The sequence below is a fragment of the Erithacus rubecula genome (genome assembly GCF_903797595.1).
Source record: "Erithacus rubecula genome assembly, chromosome: 28".
NCBI lineage: Eukaryota > Metazoa > Chordata > Aves > Passeriformes > Muscicapidae > Erithacus > Erithacus rubecula.
Window position 1 is genome coordinate 1,240,592 of NC_136680.1, and position 26,919 is coordinate 1,267,510.

The following is a 26,919-nucleotide window of genomic DNA, read 5'->3' on the forward strand; positions in this document are numbered from 1 at the left end:
CCCCATGTCCATCCTCTCAAATCCGTGTCCCTCCATGACCATCCTGCCTCCATCCTCTCGTGTCACTGCCCCTTTAAGTCCACCCCATCGCGTCCGTGTCCACCCTGTCACATCCGTGTCCCTCCGTGTCCCCCGTGTCCCCCTGTGTTCCCCCTCCCACATCCACCCCTTCGTGTCCGTGTCCACCCCTTCATGTCCGTGCCCACCCTTTCGTGCCCGTGTCCCTCCGTGCCTACGCCCTCGCGTCCGTGTCCACCCTGCACATGTCCACTCCCTGCATCCCCCGTGTCCGTGCCCACCCCCTCGTGTCCCTCCGTGACCACCGTGTCCGTGTTCCCTCGTGTCACTGCCCTTTTAACTCACCCCCTCGTGTCTCTGATCCCCCGCGTGTCCCCGTCCCTGGATGCCCACCCCCCTCGTGTCCTTACCCCTCCATGCCCACCCCACCGGTGCGTCCCCCCGTGTCCGTGCCCACTCTTCGCCTCCGTGGCCCCGCGTCCCCACATCCCCTGCGCCCACCCCCTCGGGTCCGCGTCCCCCTGTCACATCCACACCTCCCTGTGCCCCCATCCTGGCCCTGACCCTCCTCGCCTCCCCCGCGTCCGCATCCCCCTCCCCGCGACCACCCCTCTCCCCTCACCTCCCTCCCTCCCCAGCGCGGACCCCACCGCCATCCCCCCTCCGCCATCGCCCCTTTAAGCGCGGCGCGCGGCGCGGGGGGGGTGGTGGCGGCGCTGCCGGAACAGCCGCGCGGGGGGGGCGCGGCGGTTTCAAGCTCCCCCTCGGGCGCGCGGCCGCAGCCGGCGGGGCCGGGCCGGGCCGGGCCGGGATGGCGGCGGGGGCGGCGGGGGCGGCGGGGGCCGCGCGGGGCCGGGCCCGGGGCCGCTGACAGCCGCCGCCGCGCCATGTACGCCAAGGGCAAGGGCTCCGGCGTGCCCTCGGACGGCCAGGCCCGCGAGAAGTGAGTGCGGCGCCGGGCGGCGGCGGGGGAACGGCCGGGGCGCGGAAGTTTTTGCCGGGGCGGGCGCCGGGGGAGCGGGGACGGAGCGGGAAGGAAGGTGGGGGGGAGATCGGGAAAAGCGGGGGGAGATCGGGGGGCGGGCGGACCCCCCGGCCCCGCCCCGCCGGGGAGCACCGGCAGCCGCGGGGCAGCGGGAGCTGGCGGGGGTCAGCCGGGCACCGGGAGCCGGGGTGAACCCCCCGGTCTGCGGCATCCCCCGGGGCACCGGGAGTCGGGATGATCCCCCCGATCCGCGGCATCCCCCGGGGCGCCCGTAGTCGGGATGATCCCCCTGGTCCGTGCTGTCCCCCGGGGCACCGGGAGCTGCGGGGGTATCGGGAGCCGGATGATTCCCCCCGATCTGAGCCATTCCCGGGGTACCGGGAGCCGGGATGATCCCCCCGGTCCGTGAATTCCCGGGGTACCGGGAGCCGGGATGATCCCCCTCGGTCCGTGATAGCCCCGGGGCACCGGGAGCTGCGATGTGCCGGGGTCCGTGGCATCCCCCGGGGCACCGGGAGCCGCGATCACTCCGGGGTTAACGGGAGCCGGGATGTGCCCCCCGGGTATTGCCACATCTTGGGGCACCGGGAGCTGTGGGATCACCGCGACCCGGGATGATCCCCCCGGTGTGCGGCATCCCCGGGGGCGCCGGCAGCCGGGATGATGCCCCTTCCCCGGCCGTGCCATCCCCCGGGGCACCGGGACCCGCGAGCGCACCGTGACCGCCGGGAACCGGGCTGTGCCATCCTCCGGGGCACCGGGAGCCGGTGTGATCCCCCCGGGCATTGCCATCCCCCGGGCACCGTGACCCGCGGTGGCACCGGGGCTACCGGCAGCCGGGATGTGCCCGGTTCGCCGCATCCCTGAGGGCACCGGGAGCCCTCCCCGGCCGTGCCATCCCCTGGGGCACCGGGAATGGCACCGGGGCTACTGATGCTCCGCGGCCACTGCCATCCCCGGTCCCCGGCACCGTGAGCCGCCGTTCCCGGCTGTCCCCGTCCTGCTGTGTCCCGGTGCCCGGGGCCACCGCGGTCCCCGTTGCTGCTCCCGGGAGGGGATGGAGCACCGGGCGTTCGTGAGTGTCCCCTGCCAGGGGACACCCTTGGTGGCACTCGCCCCTGGGCCACATCCTGTGTGGGAGGTGTCACCTGTCCGTGGGGGGCGTGCGGTGTCACTCGGTGTCACCGGTGGGAGTCACTCGGTGTCACCAGTGGGGTCCCTCGCAGGGAGGTGACATCGAACCCTCCTCATTAATTCTGCACTAATTGAGTGGGGGGGTTCCATCCTGGCTGTTCCCCGTGTCCCTCAGGGTCCGTTGGGTGGGGGTGTCACCATGGGGGTGGCAGGTCCCTCACACTGTCCCTGTCCCCATCCTGTCCCCACCCCCAGGTTGGCGCTTTACGTCTACGAGTACCTGCTGCACGTGGGGGCGCAGAAATCCGCCCAGACTTTCCTGTCGGAGGTAAGGGGGGGAGAGCAGCACCCCCGGACCCCCCCATCCCACCCACGGGGGGTCCTGGAGCCCCATCCCTGGTGGGGGCTGCTGACTCCCCCCCTCCCCGTGTCCCTCTCCTCAGATCCGATGGGAGAAGAACATCACGCTGGGGGAGCCCCCCGGCTTCCTGCACTCCTGGTGGTGGTGAGTTGGGGTCTGGGGGGGTTGGAAAGGGGGGAACCCCCCCCATTCCTATGGCAGAGAGGCTGGGAGGGGATCTAGGAGCTTCCCCCCCCTTAATCTGCCACTACATCACCTCGTACTCCATAAATCCATCCCTCTGCTTTTCCCATCAGCGATTTGGGGGCTCCCCCCCCTTTCCCTCCCATCCTGGCCCCCCCTCCCAGCTCCTCCATATGGATCCAATTTGGCACCGGGAGTGGAGCTGGGGGGGGGCTCCCAGCCCCGGGGCTGGACCCCCGCACTTGGGGGGCCCAGCAGAGCCCCCCGAGGGGGGCGGTGGGGATGTGGGGGGCACCCCGCAGGTGGACATCACTTGTTGGGGGCTCGGTGGTGGGGGCAGTGAGTGATCAGTTGATAATTTGGGGAGAACACACACACACACACAATGAGGGGGGGTTAAGCTGGCACCCAGCCAGCACCTCCTAAATTCAGGGGTGGGGGGCACCCAGAAACAGACTTGGCCCCTGTGCTGTCCCACACCCAGGGCGGGGGGCGCGGGCAGGGGACCCCCCTCCCCATCCCGGCCCGGGATGCTGCCGCTGCCTGATGTAAAGTCCCAGGAATTTGGGCTCCGGCCGTAGCGACCGTTTCCAGGGAAAACAGGCGGAGCCGGGAGGCCCCGGCCGAGGAGGGGGGGACAGGGCGCAGCCCCCCCGCCCCACGGGTGACACTGTCGGTGCTCGGAGAGCGGCACAGGGGTGTAAACTGGGGGGGGTCCTCACCCCTTTCCCCCCTCCCCAGCGTGTTCTGGGATCTGTACTGTGCCGCCCCGGATCGCCGCGAGACCTGCGAGCATTCCAGCGAGGCCAAAGCCTTCCATGACTACGTGAGTGCCTCGGGCTGGGGGGGTCCGTGTGCGCCCCCCCCCCTGCCCCCCCCCCCCCGCCCTGCAGCCAGGACCCCCCCGCTGCCAGCCCCGGATCTGTGGGTGACCTATTTCACGGGGCGGCAGCGAGGGGGGGTTAATCCCTGGGGGCCTGGCTCAGTGTGTGTCCCCCCCCCTCGCCCTGCTGGGGACCCCAGCGTGCCCTGGTGTGCCCATCCCCCACTGTCACACACCCCCCAGGGGACAGGGACCCCCCCCATCCCCCCCAGTGCACAGTACCAGGCTCTTGCTGTCCAGCTGGGGGTGTGTGTTCCCCATCCCCACGTGGTGTCCTGGGGGGTCATTGCAGGATTGGGGGCTCAGTGGGGACCCCCACAGTGAGGGGAGCCCCCCCCCAGAACAGCTCTGCTCCTTCCCAGCTCCAGCTCTGGAGGTTTAATCGTTGGCACGGTGTCAACAGCCCCTGGTGTTCCCGGTGTGTCCTGGACCTGCTCCTGCCCCCATGGGGGGGACATGGGGGGGACACCGTGCCCTGGGATGGGGAGGGGTCCCTGGGGTGCTGCAGGGCCCACAGTGCTGTGGGATGCAGGATGATGCAGAGTCCAGAGCCCAGGGGATGTAGGATGGTGCAGGATCCATGCCCCACAGGATGTTGTGGGATGCTGTGGGATACAGAGTGATGCAGGGTCCAGAGCCCCACAGGATGCAGGGTTCTGTTGGACCCACAGTGCTGTGGGATGTGGGATTCTGTGGAGCCCAGGGTGCTCTGGGATGCAGGATGCTGTGGGATGATGCAGGAGGCCATGCAGTGATGCAGGAATAATGTGGGATGTGCAGGAAGTAGTGGGATGTGCAGGATGCTGTGGGATGATGCAGGATGCTGTGGGATGTGCAGGAAGTTGTGGGATGTGCAGGATGCTGTGGGATGATGGAGGATGCTGTGGGATGATGCAGGATGCTGTGGGATGATGCAGGATGCTGTGGGATGATGGAGGATGCTGTGGGATGTGCAGGATGCTGTGGGATGATGCAGGATGCTGTGGGATGTGCAGGATGCTGTGGGATGTGCAGGATGCTGTGGGATGCAGGAGGATGCTGTGGGATGATGGAGGATGCTGTGGGATGATGGAGGATGCTGTGGGATGTGCAGGATGCTTTGGGATATGCAGGAGGAGGCTGTGGGATGATGGAGGATGCTGTGGGATGATGGAGGATGCTGTGGGATGTGCAGGATGCTGTGGGATGTGCAGGATGCTGTGGGATGCAGGAGGATGCTGTGGGATGTGCAGGATGCTGTGGGATGTGCAGGATGCTGTGGGATGCAGGAGGATGCTGTGGGATGATGGAGGATGCTGTGGGATGATGGAGGATGCTGTGGGATGTGCAGGATGCTGTGGGATGATGCAGGATGCTGTGGGATGATGGAGGATGCTGTGGGATGTGCAGGATGCTGTGGGATGTGCAGGATGCTGTGGGATGATGGAGGATGTTGTGGGATGTGCAGGATGCTGTGGGATGATGGAGGATGCTGTGGGATGTGCAGGATGCTGTGGGATGTGCAGGATGCTGTGGGATGATGGAGGATGCTGTGGGATGTGCAGGATGCTGTGGGATGATGGAGGATGCTGTGGGATGTGCAGGATGCTGTGGGATGTGCAGGATGCTGTGGGATGATGGAGGATGCTGTGGAATGTGCAGGATGCTGTGGGATGATGGAGGATGCTGTGGGATGATGGAGGATGCTGTGGGATGTGCAGGATGCTTTGGGATATGCAGGAGGATGCTGTGGGATGATGGAGGATGCTGTGGGATGATGGAGGATGCTGTGGGATGATGCAGGATGCTGTGGGATGTGCAGGATGCTGTGGGATGTGCAGGATGCTGTGGGATGATGCAGGATGCTGTGGGATGTGCAGGATGCTTTGGGATATGCAGGAGGATGCTGTGGGATGATGGAGGATGCTGTGGGATGATGGAGGATGCTGTGGGATGTGCAGGATGCTGTGGGATGTGCAGGATGCTGTGGGATGATGGAGGATGCTGTGGGATGATGCAGGATGCTGTGGGATGATGGAGGATGCTGTGGGATGTGCAGGATGCTGTGGGATGATGGAGGATGCTGTGGGATGATGCAGGATGCTGTGGGATGTGCAGGATGCTGTGGGATGTGCAGGATGCTGTGGGATGATGGAGGATGCTGTGGGATGTGCAGGATGCTGTGGGATGATGCAGGATGCTGTGGGATGTGCAGGATGCTGTGGGATGTGCAGGATGCTGTGGGATGATGGAGGATGCTGTGGGATGTGCAGGATGCTGTGGGATGATGGAGGATGCTGTGGGATGTGCAGGATGCTGTGGGATGTGCAGGATGCTGTGGGATGTGCAGGATGCTTTGGGATATGCAGGAGGAGGCTGTGGGATGATGGAGGAGGCTGTGGGATGATGAAGGATGCTGTGGGATGATGAAGGATGCTGTGGGATGTGCAGGATGCTGTGGGATGTGCAGGATGCTGTGGGATGATGCAGGATGCTGTGGGATGTGCAGGATGCTGTGGGGTGCAGTCCCACAGGATGTGGGGTGCTGTGACGTGTAGGATGCTGCTGTGGGATGCAGGAAGCCATGAGCTGCAGGGTGACACAGAGGGACACACTGTGACACAGGGGGTGACACTGTGGGCTGCAGGACACCATGAGCTGCAGGGTGACACAGAGGGACACACGGTGACACAGGAGGGGACAGTATGGGATGCAGGACGCCGGGGTCGCAGCACAATCCGTGGCCCCGTGGATCCAGGACCCTTCCTGAACAGGAGCTGCTGCCCCCCAGGACACCCCTCACCCCCGTGGGGCCGCGGGGGCTGCAGCAGGACCCCCCCCGGCCGCCCCCAGCCCCCGGCGCCGCGCTGAGCTGATTGCCGTGCCGGAATTAATGAGGCTGCGGGTGCGGGGACGGTGGCGGTGACGCCGGGGACATGGCGCGGGTCAGGCCACGTTGCCATGGCACTGCTGCCTGCCAGGGCTGGGGAGCGCCGGGGGGAGCCCCACAACCCCCCCACGCCCAAAAACACCCACCGGCGTGCCCCACGCAGCTGTGGACCCATCCCAGTGCCCAACTGGGCTGAACTGGGGGTCCCAGCATGGAGCCAGGGCCCCTCATGTTCCCCACCAGCCCCCCCCAAACACATCAGGCCCCCCCCCCCCCCCCCCCCCCCCCCCCCGGAACATCCTGGTGACCCCATAAAACTGGGGGGAGGGGTCCAGCCTGTGCACAGCAAATGGGGGAGGGGTATAGGCTGCTCCACAGCGGGGTCTGGGGTCCCCCCTTGGCATGAGCAGCCCCCCATGTGTCCCCCCCTCCAATTTTCTCCCTCCTGACCTTGAGCCCGCAGGAGGAGCCGCAGCTCCCCAACCTGTTGCCATGGCAACTCTGCATCGCATCACCGAGTGATGGGGGGACGGGGGGGCCCCGTTTGGTCCCTGTTTTGGGGGGGCAGCACTGTCACCCCCGTGGGGCTGCGGCTGGGGGGGGTGGCAGTGACCCTGATCTGTCATTGTCACCGTGTCTGAGGCAGGAGTGGGGGATCCCCAAGGCCTGGGACCCCCCGGGGACCCCCATGGGGTACAGCCTCCGTCTGGCTGTCCCTGTCACCAACTCTGGGTGTCACCCGTGTCCCGGCTCCGCGGGGTGTCACCGTCCCCATCGCTGTCCCCAAATCTCCCCCGGGCGCAGCGGGACCCCCATCCCCCGCAGGGATTGGGGGTGGGGGGCACAGGGCCCCCCGGCTGGAGGGGGCAGCGCGGGGTCCCCCCCTTCCTCCTCCTCCTCCTCGTTTCCAAATTGAAACCAGTTGTGGCGCAGGGGCCGAGCCGGAAAAGCGGCGCATTCCTTCCCTTAACTGCTCCCCTCGGACGGGGCCGGGGGCGAGCGGGGCCGGGGGGCGAAAGGGGCCGGGGGCGAGCGGGGCCGGGGGCGAGCGGGGCCGGGGGCCGAAAGGGGCCGGGGGGCGAAAGGGGCCGGGGGCCCTGCCCGCGCCCCCCCCCGGCCCACGGGTGTCCCCCCCAATTGTGCTGAGAGGGGAATGAGGGGCAAGGGGAGCACCGAGCTCGGTGCTGAGGGTGGGGAGACAGGGGGGGATGGATGGATGGATGGATGGATGGATGGATGGATGGATGGATGGATGGATGGATGGATGGATGGATGGATGGATGGATGGATGGATGGATGGATGGATGGATGGATGGATGGATGAAGGAATGATGGATGGATGGATGGATGGATGGATGGATGGATGGATGGATGGATGGATGGATGATGGATGATGGATGGATGGATGATGGATGGATGAAGGAATGGATGGATGGATGGATGGATGGATGGATGGATGGATGGATGGATGGATGATGGATGGATGGATGGATGAAGGAATGGATGGATGGATGGATGGATGGATGGATGAAGGAATGGATGGATGAAGGAATGGATGGATGGATGGATGGATGATGGATGGATGGATGGATGGATGGATGGATGGATGGATGGATGGATGGATGGATGAAGGAATGGATGGATGGATGGATGGATGGATGGATGGATGGATGGATGGATGGATGGATGAAGGAATGGATGGATGGATGATGGATGGATGGATGGATGGATGGATGGATGGATGGATGGATGGATGGATGAAGGAATGGATGGATGGATGGATGGATGGATGGATGGATGGATGGATGATGGATGGATGGATGGATGGATGGATGGATGGATGGATGGATGGATGGGGACCCCCCCAGCCCCTCTCTCACCGTGTCTCCCGCAGAGCGCGGCGGCAGCGCCCAGCCCGGTGATGGGGAACCTGCCCCCCGGGGATGCCATGTCCGGGGGTCCCGTGCCCCCCGCCTTCTTCCAGGTACTGAGCCCGGCCTGTCCCTGGGGGGTGCACACACCTGAGCCCCTGGTTGTGTTTTTTGGGGGGAGTGGGTTACACCCCCACCAAGGCACAGCCTCTCCCATGTCCCCTCGACTCTCCCAGGGGTCGCAGCCCCCCCAAACCCCCACCCATAACCTGCTGCGTTTTTCCCCAAGGCTCCTGTGGGTGCCCCCCAGCCCCCCCAATCTGACACCGACCCCCCCAGCCCCAACTGACCCCCAGACCCCCCCTCTCCTCTCTTGCAGCCCTTCATGTCTCCCCGCTACCCCGGTGGCCCCCGGCCCCCGCTCCGGATGCCCAACCAGGTGAGGCAGTCACTGCTGGGACCCCCCTCCCCAAAAAAAAGGGGTGCAGGACCCCCCCCCACCCTTTCCTTCAGCCCCCTGACCTGCTGTTCCCCCTCTCTGCAGCCCCCCGTGGGTGTTCCTGGCTCCCAGCCACTGCTGCCCAACGCCATGGACCCGGCTGCGCGCTCACAGGGTGAGTTGGGGGTCTCTCCCCCAGACCCCAGACCCCAAAGTGGGTTTTTGGGGGGGCTGTGGGGGGGTCTCACAGCTCCCCCTCCCCGATTTGTGCAGGGCATCCTGGTATGGGGGGCCCGATGCAGCGCATGAACCCCCCCCGAGGCATGGCCGGGATGGGGCCACAGGTACGGGATACTGGGGATACTGGGATAGTGGGGATACTGGGGATACTGGGATAGTGGGATACTGGGGATACTGGGGATAGTGGGGATACTGGGATAGTGGGGATACTGGGGATACTGGGGATACTGGGATAGTGGGGATACTGGGATAGTGGGGATACTGGGATAATGGGGTTCTGGGATAGTGGGATAATGGGGTACTGGGATAATGGAATAATGGGGTGCTGGGATGGGGCAGGGACAGGAGTAATGGGGTGGAAGTGTTTACAGAGGCAGGGGGACAAGGCTATGGGGACGGGAATGGGTACAAGGGGATAGAGGGATACAGGGATGGGGTACAGATTAAGGGATGGGGATGGGAAAACAAGAATTAGGATGTGAGTGGGGACAGGGATTGGGATAAAAGGGAGAGAGGGATGGGGCTGGGAACAAGGAGATGCAGGTAGGGATTGGATGGGGAGAGGGAATGGGGATATGAGGATGGGGATGACTTTTGGGGACAGGGAGGTGGCAATGGGGATGGGGACAGGGGTGTAGGGTGGGGACAGGGACACAGGATAGGGACAGGGGTGCAGGGTGGGGACAGGGGTACAGGGTGGGGACAGGGGTGCAGGGTGGGGACAGGGGTGCAGAATAGGGACAGGGGTGTAGGGTGGGGACAGGGGTACAGGATGGGGACAGGGGTACAGGATGGGGACAGGGGTGCAGGATGGGGACAGGGACACAGGGTGGGGACGTTCTGGGGTGTCCCAGCCCCCCTGACCCCCCCTCTCCCCCCAGAGCTATGGCAGTGGGATGCGCCCCCCCCCCAGCTCACTGGCCGGCCCTGGAATGCCCACCATGAACATGTAAGACCCCCGTGCCCCCCCCAGGACACCCCCAGGACCTGCAGGACCCCCCTCACTGTCCCCTTTGCCTTTCCAGGGGTCCTGGTGGTCGCGGGCCCTGGCCCAACCCCAACGCCAACTCCGTAAGTTTTGGGATTTGGGGGGGTGGGAGGGGGTAGAACCATTTGGGGGGGGGTCCTATGGGGGTGCTGCCCCCATGCTGACCCCCCTTTGTCCCCCCCAGATTGCCTACTCCTCCTCATCCCCTGGGAATTACGTGGTGAGTGTTGGGGTGCTTGATTGGGGTCTGGGGGGGCTGCAGTGACCCTGTGACCCCCTCCCCCAACCCACCCCCTTTTTCCTTTTCCCTTCCAGGGCCCTCCTGGGGGTGGCGGCCCCCCCGGCACCCCCATCCTGCCCAGCCCCGGAGGTGAGTGGGGTTTGGGGGTCTGAGTGGGGTTTGGGGGTCTGAGTGGGATTTGGAGGTGTGTGAGTGGGATTTGGGGTGGTGTGAGTGGGATTTAGGATGATGTGAGTGGGATTTGGGGGTGTGAATGGGATTTGAGAGTGTGTTAATGGGATCTGGGGAGTGTGAGTGGGATTTGGGGTGGTGTGAGTGGGATTTAGGATGATGTGAGTGGGATTTGGGGGTGTGAATGGGATTTGAGAGTGTGTAAATGGGATCTGGGGAGTGTGAGTGGGAATTGTGAGTGTGAATGTGATTTGGGGGATCTCAGTGGGATCTGGGGGTATCAGTGGGATCTGGGGGTATCAGTGGGATCTGGGGGTATCAGTGGGATGTGGGATTCCCCCCCACATGCTGTGTCTCCCCCCAGACTCCACCAACTCCAGTGAGAACATGTACACCATGATGAACCCCATTGGACCCGCAGGGAACCGGCCCAACGTGAGCCATGGGATGGGATAAAGGGATGGGATAATGGGATAAAGGGATGGGATGGGATGGGATGGGATAATGGGATGGGATAATGGGATGGGATAATGGGATGGGATAATGGGATGGGATAAAGGGATGGGATAAAGGGATGGGATGGGATGGGATGGGATGGGATGGGATGGGATGGGATAATGGGATGGGATGGGATGGGATGGGATGGGATGGGATGGGATGGGATGGGATGGGATAATGGGATGGGATAATGGGATGGGATAATGGGATGGGATGGGATGGGATGGGATGGGATGGGATAATGGGATGGGATAATGGGATGGGATAATGGGATGGGATGGGATGGGATGGGATGGGATGGGATGGGATGGGATAATGGGATGGGATAATGGGATGGGATAATGGGATGGGATGGGATGGGATGGGATAAAGGGATGGGATAAAGGGATGAGATCATGGAATGGGATACTGGGATAATGGGATGGGGGCTGGGGACAGGGGCTGGCGACAGGGATTGGGGACAGGGATTGGGGTCAGGGGGGATCCCCCCAACATTGCTGAGCCCCTCCTGTCCCCCCAGTTCCCGATGGGGCCCGGCCCCGAGGGGCCCATGGGCGGGATGAGCGCGATGGAGCCGCACCACATGAACGGATCCTTAGGTGGGTGACACCCCAAAACCCCCACATCCCAAACCCTGTGGGATTTGAGCTCTGCCTGTGGCTGGATGGGCTCGTGCAGCAGGAGGGGTGGGAGGGGAGTGGATGGGGGGGACACAGGCAGGGATTTGGGGACACACTCAGGGATTTGGGGACATGCAGGGATTTGGGGACACACAGATTGAGGAGACACACAGGGATTTGGGGACACATGCAGATTTGGGGACATGCAGGGATCTGGGGACATACTCAGGGATTTTGGGCACACACAGATTGAGGGGACACACTCAGGGATTTGGGGACTCACAGGGATTTAGGTTCACACACAGATTTGGGGACACACACAGAGGAATTTGGGAACACGCAGATTTGGGGACACACACATGGATTTGGGGACACACACAGAAATTTGGGGACACAGATTGAGGGGACACACACATGGATTTGGGGACACACAGATTGAGGGGACACAGATGGACTGGGGACACACATGGTTTGGGAAGGATTGTGGAGGACACAGTTTTGGAGACACACGTGGATTAGGGACACACGAAATTTGGGGGGCAGGTGCTTTTGGGGGTCACTAATGTCCCGTGTCATCCTGGCAGGCTCCGGGGACATGGATGGGCTGCCAAAGGTGAGTTGGGGGCCCTGGGACCCCCCCAGTGTTGGGACCCCATTTATTGGGACACCCCCATATCCTGGGAACTCCATTTATTGGGATTTTTCAACGTACTGGGAGCCCCCATGCACTGGGACCCCATTTACTGGGAACCCCCCATGCACTGGGAGCCCCCACACAGATTTGGATCCCATGTACTGGGGCTCCCCCATATTCTGGGACCACCCCATTTATTGGAACCCCATTTATTTCCCCACACCATGTACTGGAACCCCATTTATTTGGGGTCCCCCATGTTCTGGGACCACCCCATTTATTGGAACATCTCATTTATTACTCCTTCCCCATATACTGGGACTCTCCCACCCCATAAATTGGAGACACCATTTTTTGGGATCCCATTTATTGCCCCCCAGCAGTTACTGGGACCCCTTCTACTTGGGTTCCCCCATATCCTGAGACCACCTCATTTAATTGGGGTCCCCTATATTCTGGGATCACTCCCCCACCCCATAAATGGGGAACCTCATTTATTGGGACCCCATTTATTGCCCCCCATCATTTACTGGGACCCCATTTATTTCCCCCCACCATTTATTGGGATCCCATTTATTTCCCCCCGCCATTTATTGGGACCCCATTTATTTGGGTTCCCCCATATTCTGGGATCACTCCATTTACTGGGATCCCATTTATTGCCCCCCACCATTTATTGGGACCCCATTTATTTGGGTTTCCCCATGTCTTGAGACCACCCCATTTACTGGGACCCCCATTTATTTGGGTTCCCCTGTGTTCTGGGATTACTCCATTTATTTGGACCCCATTTATTCGGGTTCCCCCATGTCCTGAGATCACCCCATTTACTGGGACCCCCATTTATTCCCCCCCACCATTTACTGGGACCCCATGCCCTGAGACCACCCCATTTATTTGGACCCCATTTATTTGGGTTCCCCCATATTCTGGGTTCACCCCATTTACTGGGACCCCATTTATTTGGGTTCCCCCATATTCTGGCACCACCCCATTTACTGGGACCCCCATTTATTCCCCCCCACCATTTACTGGCACCCCATTTATTTGGGTTCCCCCATATTCTGGCACCACCCCATTTACTGGCACCCCATTTATTCCCCCCCATACACTGGAACTCCCCCACCCCACTCCCCTGGGAACCCCCCTTTATACTGACACCCCATTTATTACCCCCCCCCCACTAACTCCTGTCTCCCCCCTTCCTCCAGAGCTCCCCCAGTAATTTGGGGGCCCTGAGCAACCCCCCCGGGACCCCTCGTGACGACGCCGAGCTGAGCAGCAATTTCCTAAATCCCTTCCAAAGCGACAGCGTAAGGGACCCGGCGGGGACCCCCGCGGACCCCCGGGGGGGCAGGAGGAGAGGGCGGGGGGCCCGGGGGGGCCGGGGACGGGGGGGTTCGGCCACCAAATCCCACTGGAGACCCCCCGAAATTGCGTCAGCACCGGCAGCGGCAGCGGCGACGGCGGCGACAGCGGTGGGGTCGCCTTGGCCGAGCGAGGTGTGAGGATGAGGAGGATGGAGGAGGATGGAGGAGGAGGATGGAGGATGAGGATGGGGGGGCAGCGCTGGGTGCGCCCCCCGCCCAGGACCCCCCCGCAGCCCCGGTAACGCTGTGGTGTCTCCGCTCTCTCTATAGTACTCGCCCAGCATGACAATGAGCGTGTGAGCCCCGCGCCGAGGCCGCCGAAACAGCCAGACGCCCTCACCCACCACCGAAAAAAAAAAAAAAAATAATACAAAATAACAAAACAAAAAAAAATTCATTAATTTTAATGATCAGCCCACCCCGCTCCCCACCCCGTGGCACACCCAAATCCCGCCCCCCACCCCCCACACCTTTTCTCAGCGCTCTCCCCCCTCCTCAAAGCCTTGTCCTATCTTTCCTTTTTGTTTTTTATTTTATTTTTTCCAAATGAACACTAAAACAACAAAAAAAAAAAAGCGCGGGAGAAAAAAAAAAAAGAATAATAATGATGATTAGAAATAAGTCACGTGACTTATTTGCTGCCCCCCCCCCACCCCCCCCCTTCTCACCCCAGAACTGGGACCCCCCCTCCTTCCAGCACTGGGACCCCTCCCCAGTTTTCCAGCACTGGGAGCCCCTTTTTCCAGTCCTCCCCACTGCCCTGAACTGGGAGTGCTCCCAGCACTGGGATTGACCCCCCCAAATTGTTGGGACCCCATTTATTGCACCCCCCCCAGCACTGGGAGCCCCCCTTTTGTACTGGGACCCCGTTTGTCACCCCCTCCTCCAGCACTGGGGACCCCCCACATTCCCACACAGTCCCCCCTCCTTGGGGGGTCTGGCACTGGGGGGGTGCTGAGGGGGCGTTTTTGGGGTGTTGTGCCCTCCCACCAAGCCTGGGGAGGGGGATTTTTTGGGGGGTTTCATGGCATTGTGACCCCCCTCCCCTCCATGGCAGGTGGTGCCAATCCCTCCCCCAATTTTGGGGGGGCTTCACTGAGCTGTGTGACCCTTCCCAGTTCTCCCAGTGCCCCCCTAAACACGCCCTGAATCAGAAAGGGGGGGGGCAGAACCAGCACAGCCCCCCCAATGTGGGTGCAGACCCCCCCTCCCCCAAAATCCGAGCTGTGCTGGGGGAGGGGGAATGAGTGGGGGGTGGGGCCAAGCCGTGACCCCCCCCATGGAGCGCCCCCCGCCCCCTCAGTGCTGTTTAGGGCAGGTCCCAGTGCAGAGCAGCCCCCCCAGCCCCGGGGGGGTCCCAGCCCCCCCAGCCCCGTCTGTGTGCTCAGCCAGCACTGTGACCCCCGGCCCCCCCCCGAGCGCCAGACCGGGGCCCCCCCGACCCCCCCCAGGGACCACTTTAATATGAAGGATTTTTTTTTTTTTTTTTGGTGTGGTTTTGATTTTTTTTCCCTTTTTTTTTTTCCTTTTTTTGGGTTTTTTTTTGGTTTTTTTTTGCTGATTTTTTCCTCTTTTGTAACAGAAAAGGACCTCAAAGCCCCTCCCACCCCCTCCTCAAAACCCCCCCAAAAATGCCGCCGCACACCCAGACCCCCCCTCCCCTGTACAGCCCCACAACGGGGGGTCCCCCTCGTGTCCCCCTCCCCAAAATGGGGGGCAGCCCCCATAGGGGTGACCCCCCCCATAGGCGTAGTCGTTCTGTGTAGGGACCCCCCTCATTTCTAAGCCTCTAGATTCCCCCCTCCCCATTGCTTATCAAAAAAAAAAAAAAAAAAAAAAAAAAAAAAAAAAAGGGGAGCATCCCCCTCCCCCCCCCAAAAAAAAGGACAAAAAAAAAAAAAAAAAAAGAAAAAATACAAAAAGAGCGGAAAAAAAGAAAAAAAAGCTCTAAAATGACAAAAAAAGAAAAAAATCCCACTCCACGACCCCCTCAACACCTTCTCCCCTGCATCAATAAATGTAATTTGATTTTTTTTCAGAAGGCGGCGATATTTGGGTCTTGCTGGGGGTGGGGGGACCCCAAAACCAGGTGAAGGGACCCCAAAACCAGGTGAAGTTACTCACACAACCCCAAAACCAGGTGAGATTCCCTGTGGGACCCCAAATACCACACAAGCCCCCAAGAACCAATCGAGGAACCCCAAAACCCAAGTGAAGAGACCCCAAATCCAGGTGAAGGAACACACAGACCCCCAAAACCAGGTGAGGGGACCCCAAAACCAGGTGAAGGAACACACAGACCCCCAAAACCAGGTGAGGGGACCCCAAAACCAGGTGAAGAAACACACAGAACCCCAAAACCAGGTGAAGGTACACACAGACCCCCAAAACCAGGTGAGGGGACCCCAAATACCACACAAGCCCCCAAGAACCAAGCGAGGAACCCCAAAACCCAAATGAAGAGACCCCAAAAACCGGGGAGGGGGGGTTGAGGGGGTCACGCTGTGCTCCGGGTTTATTGGTGGGTACAAATCTTCACAGTTTGAAGTCACCATCAATAATTGGGGTGGGGGGAGGGGAAGAACACGCCCCCCCCAAACCCCACCCCCCAAACCCCCTGAAGCTGCTGTGGGCGGGGTTAGTCGGCGCCGTCGATGTGCAGGGGGGCGCGGGGGGGCCCCGGCCGGGGGGCGCAGGGGTGCCCGTTGAGCTGGGCGGGGGCTGCCGGGCTCTTCTTGGGGAGGAGGGGGCAGGAAGCCCCCCCGGGACAGGCACGCTTGGGGCTCGGTGCTGGTCGCTGCATCTTGTGCTCCAGCAGCATGTGGTTCTGGGGGGGCAGCCCCAGGCAGGCCCTGGGGGGCACAGGGGGGTCAGGAGGGTGGGGAGGTGGCACTGGGGGGAATGGGGTGGGTGTGCCAGGCACTGGGATGTGCTGGTGATAAATACTGGGGATTGGGGGACACTGGAATTGGGCACCCCAAGCGCTGGGAAGCCAAGATTTGGGACCCACTGGCACTGGGAACCCCAAAGTTTTGGGACCCACTGACACTGGGAACCTCAACGTTTTGGGACCCACTGGCACTGGGAACCCCAGAGTTTAGTTACTGGGAGCCACTGGTGCAGGGAACCCCAAGTTTTGGGACCCACTGGCACTGGGAACCCCAGAGTTTAGTTACTGGGAGCCACTGGTGCAGGAACCCCACTCTTTGGGACCCGCTGGCATGGGGAACCCCAAGTTTTGGGGACTGGGAGCCATTGGTGCAGGGCCCCCTGGGCACTGAGTACCAGGCTCTGTGTTTGGGACACCCCAACACTGGGACCTTTCTCCCCTTGGGCACCCCAGAACTGGGAAAGGGGGACCCACCAGCACATACTGGAACCCACCGGTGACACTGGGACCCACCCCCCAACCTTGAGCTCCAGGACCCTCAGATTTGGACACCCTGCAAGCCTTTGGGTGGGCAGGGGGGTGGTGGCACTTGGGGGGTACCTCAGGATGTTCTCGATGCAGCTGCGCTGGCGGAAGAGCGCGTTGACCACGGGGCTGCCCTCGGGCACCAGCGGCGCCTTGCACAGGAACGCCAGGATGGACAGGACGCTGTGGAACCCCTGGAACTCGGGATCCGCCTCCGTGCAGAAGGTGATGCGCTGGCACAGCTCCGTCAGGATGGCCAGGTCCAGGATGATGGGGCTGGCCAGCAGCGAGTCCTGCGGGCGGCCAGGGGGTCAGGAGGCACTTTGCACTGAGGGGACAGCCCGGGGACAGCCCGGGGGCCCCGCACGCACCTCGCAGGTGTTGTGGATGACGATGGTGTTGGTGCCGCCCATCATGATCTCGGACGTGTACTCGTCCAGCGCCCGCTTGCTGTCCCCAACGTAGGGCACGTACTTGATCACCACCTGCCAAAGCCACGGCCCTGTCAGCCCCGTTGTCACCTCTGAGCGACCCCCCCGGAGCCCCCCAACTCACGCAGTGGTCAGGCTTGTCCTGGGGGCCGTAGAGGACGGGGTTGGCCTGGACCGTGTCGTCCACCACGTTGCTCTTGGAGATCTCCTTGGAGCGGAACTGCTGCGGCGCCGACAGGTTCTTGCCGTCGTTGTTGCCCAGGTGGTTGTAGCTCACGATGGACTTGGTCTGGGGCAGGGGGGGGCACGGGCAGGTCACCCCCTGTCCCCTGCATGGGGGGACACCCCCTCCTCGAGCCCCCCACGTACCTTGAGCCCGGCGCCCACCAGGAAATCCACCAGCACCGACTTGAGCTTGGTCTGCCCCGACTTGAAATCGTCGCCGCCGATGAAGACGCGGCGCTGGGCGGCCAATTCCACCGCCCCGGGCACGAAGGTGTTCTGCGGGGACCCGTTGATGTAGGCACAGCCCTCCAGGATGCTGGCCACGGCGAAAAGCGTGGACGGGGACACCTCCAGGCCTCGCTGCGGGGACACGGGGAGGGCTCAGTGCCACCGCGGCTGCGGTGTCACCCTCCCGCTCCTCTCGGCCGCCCCCTGACCTCGATGGCCCTCAGCAGGTTGTCGGCGGTGTCGTTGAGCCCCGGCACGATGTCGCAGAATCTCTCCGTGTTTGCCGTCCACAGGACGATGACTTTGTCCACGCCGCTGCTCTCCCTGAAGTCTCGGATGTCCCTGCGGATCTGCTCCACCTGGGCCGAGGCGGAGGAGGGGACACGGGTCAGCTCGGTGACTGTCCCCTCCCTTGTCCCCTCCCTTGTCCCCTCCCCTGCCCCGCCCCAGGACCTGCTCGGCCATGGAGCCGCGCAGGACGTTGTCCGCCCGCTCCTCCTGGTTGGCGGCGATGAATTCGGGGATGTAGATGGAAGGTCGGGGCTTCATCTTCTCCATGTGGGGCCAGAGCTGCTCCTGCAGCGGCCACTCCAGCACCTCCGCTCTCTTCATGGCCTCGGCCAGGTTCAGCGAGGAGATGTCCCAGCCTGGGGGACACGGGGTGACCCAAGAGCTCGGGGCGCCCCACCCGCTGTGGGGTCCCCCCCGTGTCCCACCTACCATCAAAAACGATGTCGTTGGGGTGCACCATGGGCAGCAGGTCCCGGAAGGGCACGTAGACATCACCGGAGGGGCCGGTGCCCAGGCACACAGTGGAGGCTTGGAGCAGGGAGCCGTAGTAGTTGGCTTTCTGGGATGGGACGGGCAAGGGTGAGGCGCTGGCAGGGGCAGGAGGGGTCCCAGCACCCCCAAAATGAGGGGCTGGGGCTGCAGAGCCCCTCTGCAGGGGCAGGGAGGAGATTGGGGTGCAGGGCAGCTGAGCTTGGTGTTCCCATCCCTGTGAGATGACCCCAGGTCCCAGGAGCTTGCTGGGGTCCTTCTGGGGACACCCACACCACTGAGGTCACTCTGGGGTCACACCACTTGTAGGGACCCTGCTGGGGACACTGACCTCACTGACATCAGACTGGGGACATCCCTCTTGCTGGGGTATCTCTGGGGACACCCACCCTGCTGGAGTGACACTGGGGACACCCACCTGGCAAAGGTGACACTGGGGACACTCCTCTCACTGAGGTCACACTGGGGACACCCACCTGGCAAGGGTGACACTAAGGGGAACCCTCTCACTGAGGTCACACTGGGGACACCCACCTCACCGGGATCTCTCTGGGGACACACATATTGTAGGGGGTCACACCGGGGACACCCACCTGGCTGGGGACACCCACCTTGCGGCCAGTCTTGGTCATCCAGGACAGCCCCAGCTTGTTGGCCAGCACGGCCGCTGTCACCGTGGTGCCGTTGTTGCCCCCCCAGCCCACCAGCATCACCCCGAGGCGCGGCACCTGCCGGCCCGTGCGGAAGGTGAAGCGGGTGGAGCACGGCCGCACCTGGGGACAGAGAGAGGGGACAGCTGGGGACAGCGGGGACGAGCAGCTCCCCCCTCCCCAGCCCCCCGGAGCCCCTGCCCACCTTGGTGACGCCGTTCTCCTTGCAGACGTGCACGGTGCTGTACGTGTACTTGGCCTCGATGAAGTCCTTGCTGTAGGTGACGTTGGGGCTCTCCACGAGGAACGGCTCTGCCATTGTTCCTGGAGCAGCAATTGGAGGAAATGGGTGTCAGCGCCGCTGGCCTGGCACCGCCGGGCCACCCCCCCGGCCCCCCCGGGACCTCCGCCCTGCTGGGACGTGGCTGTGCCGCCCGTGGGGACCTTGGCTCCCTGCCCTCCCCAGCGTGCTGGTGGCACTGGGACGGTCGCTGCAGCTCCTTCCCATCCGTGTCGCGGGACAGGGGGGGGTTTAGGGGGGGACAGACTCACCCCGGGACCTCACAGAGGGTCCAGAGAGCCGAGGGTCCTGCTCAGGGCAGGCCGGGATTGTCCCCGCTGTCCCCGCCCCGGGGGTGGCACAGGAAGGCGTGGGGGACTAGGGATGCTCCCAGGGGACATGCGGCTTGCAGGGGACCTGGGAACTGCGTCTTCCCTCGATCCCTGGGGGTGACAGGAAGTCGCTTCCAGGTGACGTGGGGACAACCCCGCACCCTGGGGTGGCGCACAGGGGACACGGGGACCAGGGGTGTCCCTGCTCCTGAGGGTGGCAGAGCGTGCAGGGGACATGGGGACAAGGGCTGTCCCAGCTCTCAGGCATGCAGAGAATTTGGTGACAGGGGCGGTCCCTACACCCTGGGGTGACAGATGGGGCAGGGGACGTGGGGACCAAGCTGTTCCCACTCCTAGAGTTGTCCCAGGGGACATCGCGACCAAAACTGTCCAGCTCGCAGGGGTGGCAGAGGGGACACGGGGACAGGGGCTGTCCCAGCACCCCGGGGTGGCACAGTGGACGTGGGAACGACAGCTGTCCCTCTCCAGGGGAAAGGGGATTTGGGGACAGCGGGTGTCAACGCACTCCGGGGAGGCGGGGGACACCGGGACCAGAGCTGACCCCGCCGGGGACACGGGGGGACACGGACCCGCAAACCCGAACCTCTCCGGGGACACTCACCGGGCCGGGCCGCGCCGGGCGCGCAGGAGCCGGAGCCGGTGTCTGTGTCTCTATCGGTGCCGGTGCCCGGTGCCAGTGATTGTGCCCGGTGCCCGTTGTCCGGTGGCGATACCCTGTGCCCGGTGTTGGGTGCCCAGTGCTGACAGCCGCTGTCCGCTGCTCAGTGCCCGGTGCCCGGTGTCGGTGCCCGGAGTTGCTGCCCGCTGTCGCTGTGTCGGTGCCCGGTGTTCCGTGCCCGGTGTCCGGTGCTGCCCCGCGGGGACGATGCGATCGCGCTGCGGCCGCCCCGGCTCCCGCCGCTTAATCGGCTCCGCGGCCCCGCCCCGGGCCCGCCCCCGCCCGGCCCCGCCCCCCCCCGCACGTGCCCACCGGCACCGGCAGCCCCGGACCCCCCGGACCCCCCCGAGCCCCCGACCCCCGGTCCCGGGGCACGTGCGGGGCTCCCCGCACCACGCCGGCCGCTCGTACCGGGGGGGCGGCGGGAGGTGACGGGCGGGAGGGGGAAGCGGCCGCTGACCCGGGAAGGGGAAGTGTCGCCGGGGCCGGTCCCGGGCCGGGACCGGGGGTCCCGCCGCCGCCTTCCGGCCATTGACAGCCCCGGGCCGGCGGCTTCCTGCGCCCGGGACCCGCGGGCGCCTTCCCACGGCGCCGCTCCCTCGGGGCTGCCAGCCCGGCACCGGCACCGCGCTGCCCCCGGCCAGGGCACCCCGGCACCCCACAGCCCCTCTTATCCTGGGTGGGCACCCCAAAATCATGGAGCCGCCGGCGCGGACACCCTTAAGGTCATGGCACCCCACATCCCCTGGCATGGACACCCCAGAACCGGCGGTGTGGGCACCCCAAAAGTTACGGCGCGCCGGAGCCCCTAGAACGGAACCCTGGCACTCCGGAGTCCCCGGGGCGGACACGCCGCCCCGGTGTCCCCTCCGCCCCCAGCGCCCACCCCGGGTCCCCGCGGGCGCTGCCGGGGGGCACCGGCCCCTGTGTGAGGCCGCACCCCCCGTGTGGGCCCGGGGAGCTCGGGGAGTGCCCGGGGCCGGCACAGAAAAGGGGTCGTGGCCGCCCCCCCCGCTGGCGGCCCCCGGGGTCCCGCTGCCTTTCAATGGCCCGCCCCGCTTCAAAGGGGCCCCCGGAGCCGGAGCAACGCCCCGGCCCCTTCCCCACCCTCGCTCCCCGCAGACACGGCGAGGACAGCTCTGCCCTCCTCCGCCACCCACCCCGCTCCTCGGGGCTCGCTGCCATCGCCACCCACCCTCCGGCACGCAGCGGGACGGGACCCACCGGGACCGAGCCCGGAGGGCACCTGCGGCCGGGCGGCCGCGGGGAGAGGCGGCGGTGGAGGGCACGGCGGTGCCGGGGGGCCGCGTCCGGCCCCTTGGCCATGGAGGAACAATGATCCCTTGGTGCCGGGCTGGAGGACAAAACGAGCCCCGCGCTGGAATGCCAGTGCCTCAGCAAATTATTGAAACAAAAATAACATTTCTTTGTACAATAATCCTGGGGCGGGGAGGGTCCGGGCAGCGCTGCCAGGGGCCCAGAACTGGTATTTTTCCACTGCTTTCCTCTTTTTTTTTTTTTTTTTCCTTATTTTTTTCCTTTTTTTTTTTTTTCGCCCCCCTCCCATAACTCCCACCATTGTTCCTTCCCCCCACTCCCTTCCCACTCCTCCCACGCTCGGCACCGCATGAGCGGGGCTCCCTTGTTCCCGCTCGCCCAACGCGTCCATGGGCCGGGAGCCCGGGCCGGCCGCCCAGTGCCTTCGCTCCCCAGCTGCCGGGGGCTGGCGAGGGGCCAGCGGAGCCACCGCGGAGCCATAGCGACCGGCCGCGCTCCCCCAGCAATGGTGCCCACCCCCCCTGCCAGCAGACCCCCGCTCCAGACCGGATTTGGGGATCCAGGCCACGCAGACCCCACCCCAGGGGCTCCCGAATTCTGCAGCGCTTCATTCTAAGCAGGTTCAGGGGCTGCTGCTGCAGCCGGAGATGTTGGGAGAGGCTCGGTTGGGGGGTCCTGTCTCTGTCCCCCCTCCCCACAATAGTTCGAGGTCGACACCGCCAGCCCCAGATTTGTGCCTTGCGACAGCCTCAGCATTCCCTTGCCACGTTTTCCTTCCTCCGCAGTTGGGTTTTTTCCCCTCGTGTAACACAATCCCAGGCCCTGGCCCTTCATTATCCCTGCTGGCAGCTCCTCATCCTCCTCCCTCTCCCTGTGCCATCGCCCTCCCGGCGCTGCGTGCCCAAGGTCGGACCCGCGCCTGGCAAGGGAGGGGGCAAGGGCTGGTTTTGGGGGTCGTGCCCGGCGCTGGAGGTGCCGCAGCTGCTCTGGGAGAGGGACCGGAGCCATCGGACCGTGGCGAGGACAAATTATTCTAATGAGCTTCCTCCTGTAAACGAGCCACGAGCAGCGAAAGGTACCCAGGGAAAAAACCCACGGGGGAAAAATCCATAGGGGAAAAATCCAGGGGGGAAAAATACCCACAGAGGAAAAAAAAAAAACAAAACCCACAGGGGAGGAAAACCCACAGTGCTGCCACCGTGTTTCCAGCATTCCTCAAACCTGGCCAGGGCCTTCCCACGCCTGCGTGACCCCAAATTAGGGGCAGCTTGTGCAAGACGTGGTGCAAAGTGACTTTTCCCTAGCGTGACCTGAGTTATCAGTGCATTATCAGGGCTCCTCCTGAGGCCGCAGCCGGCTCGGCTTTGCCGCCCGGGAGGACACGGAGCGCGGGGATGCTCCCGGTGCGGCGCTCCCGGTCCCGATAAGGAGGCGGCGGCGGCGGGAGCCCGGCTGGCTCTGGCACAGCAAACGCAGCCAGTAAATTTCCACTGGGGCAGCTCCGAGTTAATGAGCTCAATGCGTGACCCCGGGCAGCGCCGGAGCTGCCAGCGGTTGGGAGGAATTCCCCAGGAAAGCTGGGAGGGGATGGGGACCCTTCCTGTGCGAGCGGCCCCGGGGGCAGGAGCCGCCTTTGGATCCGCTCAGCGCCCCGGGGGAAGCTCGCAGGGGGTGGAGGGGGCCTGGGGTGCAGAGCTGGGCTCAAAAGCCACATCTGAAACTAAAACTGGAGGATTTGGGGATTTGCAAGAGCCTGGGCTCAGCTCTTGCTCCGTGGCCGAGTCCCCACCGGTGTCTCCTCCGGGTGCTGCAAGGACAAGGACATCTTTAAAAAAATAAACCAAGCCTCTGTAAAACATTGTTTCACCCCTTTGTCACCTTCTCCACAGTTTGCTGTTTTGGAGGGGCAATCCCGAATCCAGCCATTTACCAAGTGAACACATTTTGGACACAGGGAATGCAGTGCCAACACCTGAGCTTGTGGCAGGGAGGCAGCAGGAGCAGCTCCAAGGCCATTACACTCCTGGATTTTATTTTGCCTGCTCCATCCAGCCCCAGGGATGCTGGGCCAGAGCAACCCACGGTGACAAAGCAAGGGACAGCCCTGACACAGCCCAGGTGCTCTTTGCACCCCGAGATTTTTGGGATCTCCAGCAGGGTCCGTGCCAGGCTCATCCCCACCTCCTGCTCCAGCAGCACCCCTGGTGCATCCTGAGCATCCCTGAGCCTCCAGCAGCACCCAGCTCTGCTTCCAAAGCAGCTTTTCCTCCAAAATCCCGGGGGGTGCTGCAGGGGGAGCCCCCCCAGCTGGAGCCAGGGCTGGAGGCTGAGCCCAGCAGCGTTCCAAGGAGCTGGCCCAAGCTCCAGGCACCTCTTCCCTCTCCTCTTTCTTACCTACTCCCTGCTCTGACACTTCAGCTCACTCAAGTGACCCGGTTCCTTCCCGTTTCCTGCTTCCAAGCTCCACGCCAGCCATTTATCACCTTTCCCTTTTGAGTTTCCTTGCAGGGAGAAGCACTGAAAAGAAATCCACAACCTTATTGTCTGCTTGTTTTCCAATACAGTGAATTTATTATATGTTGCAAAATCAGCATTCAGCTTTTTTAGTGTACAAAAAAAGGACACTAGCTCTTAAGAAAAAAGATTAGGAAAGCTGAAGACTATGCTGCCTTGAAATTGTAACATTTTGGCAAAGTGAAAAGCTCTTTTGTAAACTCCAACTCCATGGCTCAATATAGTTTTTATCCACAGTACAATATTACAAAGTAAAACACAGTATCAATAAGTTAAGATCATACTTAAATCACCTAGAACTGGTTTCTATTAACCCAAAAAGCACAAAATTTTGCCTAAGCTTTGTCGTCTCTAGAAAGAAAAAAAAAAAAAAAAAAAAAAAGAAAAAAAAAAAAAAGAAAAAAAAAAAAAGGCAGATTCGACTACAATTCTTTAACACAGTCCAAAAGAAAAGTGAAGCAGGAAGTTGGTGGATGCTAATTGGGTCTCACAGTTTGGATATTTCATTAAATATTTTCAGGGTCCTTTTTTTTTTTATATTCAAATTTTTTAGAAGTTCCAGAATATACATGTAAATGTACACAATACATCTTTGTATACAACTCTGTTTGCAAAAATATCTTATAGCAGATGTATAAAGATTGAGATCCATCTCTATCCCCCCCTCCCCAAGCAACAACAACAAAAAAAAAAACTAAAAAAAAAAACAAAGAAAACCAACCCTCCTTTCAAAATATTAAGGATCAGGAGAAGTGTTTCCATGGAAGAATTTACTCATCCTGGGTTTGTAGCTGCTGCCTCTTCTGCCATCCCGAGTTCTGCCTCCTCTGCAGTCAGAATGAAGCCCCCAGCAAACCCCAGCACTGGGGAAATTCAGTTTTTCCACCCAAAAAAAAAAAAAAAAAAAAAAAAAAAATCCGCAGCGCTGGGCAGAGCCAGTGCCAATCCTGGAGTTTGTGACATCCCAGGTTCTCACCCCCTCCCAGATCCCCCCACCCCAAATTCAAATTCCCAGCTGGGATTCCTGGCAAACCCCCCCCCCCCCCAAAACAGGAGCACCAAATTTCCCAGACAAAACCTCCTTGGCCCCCCCAAATGCCAGAGTTCTCCAGAAGCACCAGGGGCAGGAGGTGCTGCCCCAAGGCTCCCCTGAGCTGCAGGAGGGTTTTTGGGGAGGAAGGGATGGGGGCACAGCATTCCTGAGCTCTGGGGAATGCCCTGGGGGGGTTCTGGGTGCTCCCCCTGTGCTCCTTGGCCACAGCAGCTCTTCCCACCCTCCTTCTCCACAGACCAGTGGAAGACTGGTGGCATTCCAGTGGCATTCCAAAGGCCACCGTGTCCCTCTGGCTGTCAGCTTTCCCTTGGAGAAGGGGATGGCAAAGCTCCTGCTGAGTGCTGGATGCACAGGGAGAGACCTCAGAATAAAGTGACAAAGCAAAAGCAGTGGCCCTGGCTGTGTGACAACAACAAAATTATAATAATAATTATTATTCATAATTTTATCTCCTTTAATACAGCAGATGGACCCACATTTTGTTTGGGGCAGGAAAAAAAAAAAAAAAAAACCTCAAAAACCAAAAACATCTCAAAATAATTCTTTGTTGTAAGAAGTGTTTCCCCTCCTTAACTCTGCCATTCCTCTCCTTCAAAGGGTGAAAGGCTCTTCAGTGCAACCTCCAAGGGAAGGAGACTCCACAGGGAAGGAATCCTTTACTTTGAGATAAACAGAAGCAGGAAGAAGTCAAATCCCACAGGCTGGCAGGATTAAAAAAGGGGAGAGGGGAGAGAAAGAAAGGAACAGCAGAGTTAAAGGACACCTTTGTGCTTTTTGGAGTGTTTCTCACACCCTGGCCATATTCTAAAACGTTCCCTTCAATCCAAAGTAAAGAATTTAAAAAAAAAAAATAAAAATCAGGAAGCAGGACTGCAGGGAGAAGCTGGCTGAGATAAAGCACACCAGTGGAAGGGATCTGCGTGGGAAAACAGCACCTTACTGCTCTCACAAGGATTTGCTGCTGCCTTGCAAAGACACACACACACCAAAAATAAAAAAAAAATCCCAGGAGAAAGCAGAGCACCCCCCACCCCCTCCTCTCATGGATCAAGGAATAAAGTCACTCCTCTGGGTGACTCTTGGGTAAAGTTTTAGTAATACTGCAAGGAAAGGGTCCCAAGCACTTGGCCTAAAAGGAAAAGGGAGGCACAGTTTTAGAAAAAAGATGCTTTTTTTCTTTCCTCGTTTTTTTTTCTTTTTTTTTGATACAAAAATAGACCATAGTCTCATTAGCAATTAATAAAATTGGCTGCCTTGGTAGAAAATTAGAAAAGTCAAAACCAGACAGGTCTCCATCTTCCCAGCACTGCTAGCTGGAGGTGAACTGGGCAAACTGGGCAGGAGGTTTGCACCCAAACGCACAAAGCCGATTTAAAAAAAAAACCCAAAAAAATTAAAAAAAAAAAAGATTTGGGGGTTTGTTTTTTTTTTTTTTTTTGATCCACCTCTGCCCTAGCCAAGGTGCTGAGCCCGGGGGGGACCCTCTGTGCTGCCACCACCACCCCCCCAAGGGTGAGAATGACAAAGCAGGGCAGACAAGCAGAGCTG

The 26,919-nt window shown here is 61.5% G+C and overlaps 2 protein-coding genes across 3 annotated transcripts; one reads left to right on the forward strand and one right to left on the reverse strand.

The window, feature by feature from the left end:
• Nucleotides 1-761: 761 nt before the first annotated feature.
• Nucleotides 762-13,960, forward strand: SSBP4 (single stranded DNA binding protein 4). Its single transcript, XM_079328651.1, has 17 exons — nt 762-961; nt 2,393-2,465; nt 2,581-2,642; nt 3,423-3,507; nt 8,328-8,417; nt 8,684-8,743; nt 8,849-8,918; nt 9,017-9,087; nt 9,865-9,932; nt 10,009-10,054; nt 10,156-10,191; nt 10,287-10,341; nt 10,748-10,818; nt 11,402-11,480; nt 12,086-12,114; nt 13,347-13,448; nt 13,776-13,960. The coding sequence occupies exons 1-17, from the start codon at nt 906-908 to the stop codon at nt 13,803-13,805; spliced, it is 1,083 nt and encodes a 360-aa protein (XP_079184777.1). The 5' UTR covers nt 762-905; the 3' UTR covers nt 13,806-13,960.
• Nucleotides 13,961-15,957: 1,997 nt separating this feature from the next.
• On the reverse strand, nt 15,958-20,757 carry ISYNA1 (inositol-3-phosphate synthase 1). 2 transcript variants are annotated; one of them, XM_079328298.1, is made up of 11 exons: nt 20,469-20,757; nt 19,440-19,564; nt 19,196-19,357; nt 18,525-18,654; nt 18,258-18,451; nt 18,014-18,163; nt 17,721-17,936; nt 17,476-17,640; nt 17,292-17,405; nt 16,996-17,213; nt 15,958-16,357 (listed from the first exon to the last, which is right to left on the reverse strand). In XM_079328298.1, the coding sequence occupies exons 2-11, from the start codon at nt 19,551-19,553 to the stop codon at nt 16,144-16,146; spliced, it is 1,677 nt and encodes a 558-aa protein (XP_079184424.1). In that variant the 5' UTR covers nt 19,554-19,564; nt 20,469-20,757; the 3' UTR covers nt 15,958-16,143. The 2 variants fall into 2 exon arrangements, with proteins under 2 accessions (XP_079184424.1, XP_079184425.1); XM_079328299.1 differs by having other exon boundaries at nt 19,440-19,558; nt 20,463-20,757.
• Nucleotides 20,758-26,919: the final 6,162 nt, after the last annotated feature.